General features: G+C 47.8%; 1 protein-coding gene across 1 annotated transcript in view; it reads right to left on the reverse strand.

Annotated features, from left to right (window-relative positions):
* Positions 1–5250: 5250 nt before the first annotated feature.
* Positions 5251–9074, reverse strand: part of MPL (MPL proto-oncogene, thrombopoietin receptor) — an 18086-nt gene continuing 14262 nt past the window's right edge. Inside the window, exons 9-12 of the mRNA XM_004699506.1 lie at positions 8273–8432; positions 7964–8060; positions 5681–5768; positions 5251–5505 (exon numbers count right to left, since the gene is read on the reverse strand). Coding sequence (XP_004699563.1) covers positions 5251–5505; positions 5681–5768; positions 7964–8060; positions 8273–8432 — 600 coding nt within the window. The remainder of the gene's footprint in view (positions 5506–5680; positions 5769–7963; positions 8061–8272; positions 8433–9074) is intronic.

Here is a 9074-nt window from a genome sequence, read left to right on the forward strand (position 1 = left end):
TTCTTCCATGTGGGCTTTGTTGCTTCTGAGCTAGATGGCCGCTTGTTTACATTCAAGCTTTTAAGACCCGGACGCTGTATCTTTGATAGCCGGGCCCCATCAGCTCTCTATTATACAGCCCTACTAGCAGTGTTTGAGCGTTTCAGTCTCTCTATACCCTTGCCAGATTTTATTTTATTTTATCTTTTTCAACTTTGCTATTAATACTGTTGGTAGAGGATATCTCGTTGTTTTTAATGCTTTTCTCTATATGAAATCCAGGGCAGGCAAATCTATAGAGTCCATACCTGGATGAATGGTTCTTATTGCTGCTTTGGTTTACATTTCTCTAATGGATAATGACCTTGAGACTTTCTTCGTATTTGTTGACTGTCTGAATGTCTTCTCTGGTTAAGTCCTCTGCCCACTCTTTAATGGTATCATTTACATTTTGCTTGCTGAGGTACTGACATTTTCCATACATTTCAGAAACAAGTCCCTTATCTGATATATCATTGCTAAAACATTTTCCCTCCAGTCTGTAGGCTTTCTTTTTACTCTTGATGAAATAATCTGATGCATGTAAGTGTCTAGTTTTTAGGAGGCCCAGCCATCCAGTTTTCTTCCGAGATTTGTGTGTTTCCAATTGTTCTTTGTAGTGTGTTTATGCCATGGATAAGGGATTCTAATTTTTCATGGCTGGTCTTTCTGTTTATAGTTTTACGCTTTACATTTAGGACTTTGATCCGTGGTGAGTTCATTTTTATATATGGTATGAGATATGGATCCTTTTCTCATTATTATTTGTAAATAGATATCCCCATGTTCTTACACCATTTGTTACAAAGGCCATCTCTTCCCTATTTAATGAGTTTTGACCCTTTGCCAAAAGTAGCTGCCAATGGGTGGATAGATTTACTTTTGTATTTTCCATTCTGTTTCATTTGGCTGTCTTTGAACTAGTACCAGGCTATTTTGGCTCCCATGGTTGTAAGTTTTGAGCTTAGGAAGTGTGACCACATTCATTTAAAAAGATTGGAACAAATGCATAGAAATGAAAGTTTCTTAGTGGTTACCAGGGGCTGGAGGGATTGAGGAAGGGGATTTTTGCTTTATATTGATTAAGGGTAGGGTTGCACTGCCAATTGATGCAGTTGCTGTCAATAAGTGGCATACCTGTAAAGAACTGGCAAAAAAATCCTGTGTGGTATATTTACAACAGTAATAAACAACTGAAAAGAGCCACTGCAGAGGCTGCTTGTGTGCCATCAAACACCTTAGGGGATTTGATTCCTTGGTCTGGAGGTGTGGGGTCAGGGTTTCATGCTACATAGCACTTAATGGAGTTTATTGGCCTAATGTGTTTAGTGCCTTTGTTTACCTCCTACTTCATTGTTTAGTGCTTGCTTTAGGGGACCAGCCTCCACAACCAATGGGTCCAGGGGTGGTTATGTAATTGAAGGGTAAATTATAAGAGCATCAGACAAGGAATGCAAAGGCTCACCTCTTCCATGGAGCTGGAATCAGAGAGAGGGTGAATGTCTTATCTCACAAGCTTATATAACCTTAGGCATCTAAGACACATCCTACACATATGTAATTGGAAGGGGCTGAGCTAGGGGTATACGTGCAACAGGAAGGGGACATGCCAAGGGCATACGCCTGACAGAAAGGTACATATGTAACAAGATGGGCGGTTCCAGAGTTAAGATGGTGGTCTAACCTTGGCCGTCCCAGAGCTGACTTGATCTTAGGTGTCCCTCAGCGCTTCTCCAGGGGAGCACTGGATGATTCTTATCAGAAGGGAGTGGGTCTTACTTAGGGTGGGGTGGTCTGATTACTCTTGATGGCAGACCACTTTCAGGCAAATAGCCTTCAAACAGCTAACCTCAAGAGTATAGCAGCAACCACGTGCTTGCAAGCAGTACCTTAAAATTATTATGGGGGGACATTGTAGGGAACAACTTTAGTTGGGAGAATGTGACTGGGATTCAACCCCAACCCACAAAGGCTTCCCTCTACCAGAAGAGGGACCCATAAGTAAGACCCATCTCCTGTAGAGGGTTTGTCTGCATACACTCTCTTCTGGTTCTCAGTTTCCCACAGCACAGCTTGGAGTCTTAAAGGTTTGCATGCAGCCCCCCCCCCTCACCCCCACCCCAAGGTACAGCAGGATACAGAATGTGTGGCTAACTCCCTCCATGGACAACTACTTTCTTCAGTGTGAGACCAAAAGAACTGGATGGTGCCCACCCAGCTACTGAACATTTTAATAAAGTATTCCACACGAGAATCCCTATCAAAAGGGAGGAAATGTAGAACAGAATTTCAAATGGTCATGGACCTTAGCCCTTCTGGAGCCATGGAAACTGGATGAAACTATTGCCCTGGAATGATATTTACACAGACCACAAATACCCTCTGAATCTTCTTAAAACCAGCCAGTCGTTGAGGGTCACTGGCAACCCCATTAGGAGGGACTGGCGCTTTCCAACCTGTGGCGAGAAGCCCGAGGCACCACCCCTGCACCACCGTGAGTGGGACTGACTGGATGGTGGCGAGTGCGTGAAGTATCTGCTCTGAGCATGTGTCCTTACACGCTCCATGGATATGGGATCAAATTGAGAACCACAACTTGAAAGATTAGAGAGTAAATTTAGGGGAGAGTGAGTTTGTATTACTGGGGAGGAAACAACTCTGAAAAGAAGGGGTGAGAATGCTGCACAAAGTCACCAAATTATTGACGGGGAGAAATTGTCGGATTAGTGTGTGATCAACTTAACAAAACAACTGTAAAAGAAACTACTTACAAAGAAAAGCGTTCATAACTTCAGTCAGCCAATGGGGGAAATCAGGTTGGACTGCCTGTAGGAGACACTATAGTTTACTCCTCTGGGGCTTTAGAGAAAGAGAGGGAGGCATGATGCAATCAGTTATGCATAGTTATTGATTGGATTGATCATGACTATGCACTGATACTTCAATCATGCATGTGCATTGCTATCAGAGACCCTGAACATAGACACAATTAGGCTTCCTGGATGCAGGCGAGCATTCATGCCTGGGAGAAGGTGGTCCGTCCCTGAAGATCATGGCAGCCTGTGATAGGACCTCTCTCCGACCTCCCAGACCTTGCCTGGGACCTCTCTTCATAAACGGGCAGCTGTAAGTATTTGTATAGACAATCTCTGTGAATTTTGTGACGAGAATGAAGCCATAAGAGGCAATGAGACCTGATTTGGCTTGGATGAGAAAGGCAGCAGAGGACGTGTCCTGACCTGTGGCAGCCCATTCCCACGTGATCAGGAGAGTGGCTGCTCAGGTTCCATTTGGAAGGGCTTACAAAGAGAGTAGGGAGTGCGGAGGGTGTGACGGCATCAAACTCAGGCCACTTGTCAATGGAAGAGAGCATGGGATCTTGAAGTCACACATATTCGTAGGTGGGGCCCAAAGGCCCAGAGAGATGAGCGGTGCCAGGCAGGAGTCAGTTGACAGAACAGGAGTAAGAGAACACAGGAAAGAAAGGTTACTTCTTCAGCTGGAGGGAAGAAGAACAAAGCATTAGCCAGAAACAAAAATGTCATTTAGAAACATTTATTGAAGGACTATTACCATACACCAAGTACTACTCTAGGAATATGTGGGGGGTTGGGGAGTGGGGGGTGGAGACAAATGGAGGCTCTTGTCTTCAGGGAGCCCATCATCTAGTAGCAGGAGACAGGGTGCCAACAATCACTTGTCTAGGTGCTGGAGTAGAGTTCTGGGCTGGGGATAAGAATGTAATGAATTGTAATAGTCAGGATATGTCAAGGTCTTTGGGATACATGGGGTCTGAACGTTAGGATAGAATCTTGAGACATTGTAATAAAGAATGGGAAGAGATGCCAGGGTAAAAGAATGTGGTTGTTGGGTGCCACTGAGTCTCAGTGGCTCACAGTGCCCTTGTAGGACAAAGTGACTGCCCCAGGAGGTTTCCTAAGCTGTCATCTTTATGGGAGCAGATTGCCAGTTCTTTTCTCCTGTGGAGCCACTGGTGGCTTTGAACCACCATTTTGGTCCATAGCGAAGTATTTAACCATAAAAGATTTCAAAAACAAAACAAATAAACAGACAAAAAACCCCACCTCACTGCCATCAAGTTGATTCAAACTCATCGCAACCTTATAGGACTGCCCCTTTGGGTTTCAGAGACTTTAAATCTTTATGGGTGTAAACAGCCTCATCCTTCTCCCCCAGACCTGCTGGTGGGTTCGAACCACTGACCTATGGTTAGTAGCTCAGTCCATAGCACACTGTGCCACTAGGGTCCCAATATCCATAGATGATTAGGGAGGAATTATAATAGTAGTATAGAGGGAAGGACTTACAGGTCCTAGACAAGGAGCCCTGGTGGCACAGTGGGTCATGCACTGGGCTGCTAACCACAGCTTGGCTGTCAACCCCACCAGCTGCCCCTCAGGAGAAGGATGACGTCTGCATCCTTTAAGATGTACAGTCTCAGGACTGTAAGTCAGAATCGACTCAGCAGCAGTGCAGGTCCGGGTGCAGTGCTAAGTGCTTTACTTAGATTATTTTCTGACCTTTTTTTTGAACCACTCTAAGAGTTTTATTATCGTTGAGAAAACTAAGACTCAAAGGCATTAAGTCATCTGTTCACCTTCCCACAGCAAATGAGAGAGAGAACTTGCTTAGCCACGTAACCATTATTATATTCAGAGGCTGACGGGTGGTGGTGGTGGGGGAAAGCAGCTGGGGGGAGGAGGGGGTGCGGGGAGCAGTCTGGAGAGCCAGTGTTATAGAAGCTAGGATAAGAGAGAACTTAAAAGAGAAACGAGTAGTCAACCATGAGAGAGATCAAGTAAACTGAGGATTAACAAGGTCTTGTTCATTCTTGAAATTAGGTTTAGGTGAAATTGCCTGACTAATTTCATTAGCAAAATGGTGATTGGTGAACACATTGAAGTGGTCTGATGGGTAGCTGGGAAGTGGGGAAAGAAGCTTCCTTTCAAGGAGCTTGGTATTAAAAAGAGTGGAAAAGGAGGCAAACGTGAGAGGAGCTTAGTCAAATGGGCCTTGCTGAGGAGAGGGCTCTGGGTTTGTGTGTCAGCAGCAGTACAGTAAGCTCAGTGTTGTGAGGCCCAGCTATGAGGGTAGACGGAGAAGGACGGAGGCGAGGTCTGAGGTGTTTGTGTTTGGGGTGGAGTGGGGTGGGGGGTGGTTCACAGAGAGGTCTGGAAGGTTTGGTCCAGGCACCAGGGATAAGGGCTCCCCTCAGGGCTGCTGCCAACAGCTTAGTGGCAAGTAGGAATGGTTGGCGATGTGGGTGGTGCAGCAGGACCCCGAATCAGCCATGGGTGGGGGTACTGACAAGGGCATGGTCCCCAGGCAAGAAGGCTGCAGCCCTCGGTAGTCCATCTGGGCCTGGGAGGAACATAGGGGCAAGGAAGTCCTTTCGGAAGACTTTGGTAGAATTTCAAGGAGGCTGGGTTCCACTTCTTCATAGGCTTCTGAGACTTGAGCCTTGGGCTGGGAGACATGGGAGGAAGAAGGGTTGTATTAGAGGAGACCCTGTGGAGAGAGGGCGGGAAGGGCATAGGAAGGAGGGTTGGGCTTGGGGGTGGTACCCTGGGGGCCTTGGAAAAGGCGTGTCATTGGGGCAAGGGCAGGCTGGTGGCAGGAGTAGGAAGAAGAGGACACTCACTGGACTCAGTACTGCAGCCTCCCTAAGGTACTGGCCTAGGACCCGGTGCAGGTCTGGCAGTGAGGGCCACAGGGCATGCCTCAGGCTCCTGGGGAGAAGGAAGAGGAGACCGAGTCAGGAGAGTGAGCTGGGAGGCCTCAGGAGGGCACCTGGGAGGTAGAAGCAGTTAGGTGGGCAGGTGAGGTCGAAGCACATGGAAGGCACTGACTGAGGTCGAGAAGCAGGAGATGACAAGAAAGCCTAGGGTGGGAATGGGAAGCCGTGGTGGGAGGCTCATAAATGGTGCTGTGGGGTTTCCTCAAAGTTCATGCATCGGAGCCTTTGCACTTTTTGTTCCTTCAGCCTGGCTCTGTTAGTTCCTTCACTCAGGCCTCTGCTCAAAGGTCATGCTGACAGTTCTCCCCAGGCTGTTGTTGTTAGGCGCCGTTGAGTCGGGGTTCCGACTCATAGTGACCCCACCTGATCCCACACCATCCTCACAACTGTTCTTGTCTGAGCCCATAGTGGCAGCCATCTGGTGTCAGTCCATCTGGTCAAGGGCTTACCTCTTTTTCGCTTCCCCTCCGCTTTACCAAGCATGATGTCCATTTCCAGGGACGGCTCTCTCCTGACAATATGTCCAGTGTACATGAGAGGAAGTCTCACCATCCTCGCTGAGGAGCCTTCTGGCTGCACTTCTTCCGAGCCTGATGTGTTTGTTCTTTTGTCAGTCTATGGTACTTTCCATGCTTTTTGCCAGCAACAAGTTCTGGCTACTCGGTCTCCAGTAGTACCACTTCCGGTATCCATAATTCTCTCTCTCGACCCTGACTTATTTTTCTTTAGAGCATCTGACTTACTGTATAGTATATGTATTGTTATGTGTATTTGTTTTTGTCTGTTTTACACTTCAGAGCAAAGATTTGGTTCATTTGCTCTCTGCTGTAAAGCCAGCGTGTAGAACTATATCTGGCCCACAATAGGTATTCACGTTGAACAATAAGTTGAATGAATGAATGGAACCAGAGAGGCTGGTTATCAAGTGCTGGTGAGGGTGGTCTATCAGAAGAGTATAGATTCAGGAAAGTTTCATCTTCTTACCATTATAGTTCCATATGGAAGGGCTTTGGTTGAAAATTTCAGGCCTCTTTTGTGGCTTTGCTCATACCTTTTCAAAGTTAGGAAGAAAGATTTATCTGATGTTTAAACTGGGGAGAAGGACTCTCTATCCCATTTTGTCCCCCAATTTTTGTTGTTGGATTTTGTCTACTGGCATAAAGACTTCCTTCTAATGGTCTCACAGGTGTGTGATAAAAAATTCAAAGGGAGACCAGGAGAAGGGGCACCTCATCTAGCCAAGGGTTACCATGAGAGACTGCTTGGAGGGGTTGCCTTCGGGGCTGAATGTTGACCAATCAGCTAGCAGTGGAAGGACTGGCGTGGGATGGAGCTGTCCTTCATGTTTGTAACCTCCAGTGGCATTTCTCCTTAGTCTTCCCACATAAAAGAGTCATTCGTTAATAACATTCATTCAGAGGTCTGTTACTTGGCAAGCCGGAGGCTAAAGATTGAAAGATGACCAAGTGAGGTGTAGCAGGGAAGACATAATGCAGTAAGTACAGGGAAATGCTCATGGGGCTAGGATGGAGGTCGATGGTAGGGCACAAAGAGAGCGCTTCATGGGAAGGGTCATGCGAGGCTTCTTGAGAATTGGTAAAGACAGTCCAGCGAGGGGATCCAGGGCACATTCTGTGGGAAACCACCTTGTTTGTGGAGGACATCGCCAATGGCGTGTTAGGGCTAGTGTACCGGAAGGGAGGGATGGAGATGCTGGCAAGGGCCAGACTTGGCCGAGACTCACTTGTGTCATTTTACAAAGTCCGGACTCTATCCTGGGGAGCTGAGGGGTTTAAGCAGAGGAGTGACAGGTGTAGGTGTGCATTAAAAATAAATAATAAATAATCCGGTGGTGGTGTGAGACTGGATTGGAGAGAGATGAGGGCTGAGAGCTAAACAGAAAGGCTGCCTATCAATGAGAAATGAAGATCTGAGCAAAGCTAGTGACCATTGTCTGAGGAGGCTGATCACCAGACCTGAGGGCTAAGTGGATATGAACTTGAGTGTTCCGCGGGGATGAAGGGTAGACAGTGGTCCTGTTCCTGAGATGAGGGGCCAGGAGGAGAGTTGGCACCGAAGGAGCCAGCGTGGCAGGCAGGAAGCACCTGACCCTGGGGTGCTTGTGTAGAGAGGTGTGTGGTCCTGTCTAAACCACAGCCCCAGCTCCCACCTGGTCAGGGGCAGTACCTGTAGTGCGCAGGGAACTGCCACCTCAGCAGGAGCAGGCCTAGAAGGGCGCTGAGGCCCAGCACCAGGAGCAGAGCTGTCACCAAGGAGATCCAGGCTGAGGCAGAAGAAAAAACAAACAAAAAACCACACCTGTGTCACCTTGGTGGCCCTGGCCTGAGCCCTGCCCCTGACTCTGCCCCTGGTCGATCCAGGGCATCTGGGGACAGCTGCGTTGTAGCCTCTGCAGCTCCAGGTCCTTGCTGCTTGAGTGAGTTGGAACCCCTTCAACTCGCTCAACCGCAGACGGGCTTTGCTCCCAGTCCTCACCCATCTCGGAGGCTGTCTCCACCCGCACGGGCTCTGACCAGGCACTCCAAGGACCTTGGTAGGTGGGGCCGTTGAGCCGGGCACGCAATTGTAACCGGTAGCGAGATCGCGGGCGTAGCTCCAAAGTTGATCCCTGGGCCCCCAGAGAGGATTCCAGTACCTGAGCAAGGGCGAAAAGCATGCAGTGCTCAGGCTCTGGGTGCTGTTGGGGGGCCGTGGGGCTTCGACAACTGGGCCCACGTTTGACAAAAATCTTAACCCTGAGAACCTCCGGGATATTGGGCATAATCTACAAAGAGAAGTTGTCAAGGGATTTATTTTACTCGGGCCCACAAACCACACCCGTGGAAAGAAGCCACAGTCAAGAGATCAACAAGAGCATTGGACAAATCCCTCACAAGACCTCTTTAAGGTGTTAAAAGGCAAAGATGTCATCTAACGCATATTGAATATATCCTAGACTGTCAGAAGGAAGAACAACTCTGTCATGGAAGAAGTACAGCCAGAATTTCCCCCTCGACTCGGAGATGGCCAGATTTCTTTGACATGTTATCAGGAGGGACCAGTCCTCACAAAAAGACTTCATGCCTGGTAGAGGGCAGCACAAATGTAAAGACTGCCAGAAAAAGAGGAGCTGATACCAAGGGCTCAACTAGAAAGAAAATCTTTTGAAAATGATGATGGCAGAATATGTAGCAATATGCTTGATACAACTGATGTATGGATTGTTAGAAGAGCTGTAAGTCGAGGAGAATCAAGGGAAATAGAGGAAAGAGCTGGGAGGCAAAGGGCATTTATAGAG

The sequence above is a fragment of the Echinops telfairi genome, unplaced genomic scaffold, assembly GCF_000313985.2.
Source record: "Echinops telfairi isolate 266 unplaced genomic scaffold, ASM31398v2 ScPeMD7_443;HRSCAF=831, whole genome shotgun sequence".
NCBI lineage: Eukaryota > Metazoa > Chordata > Mammalia > Afrosoricida > Tenrecidae > Echinops > Echinops telfairi.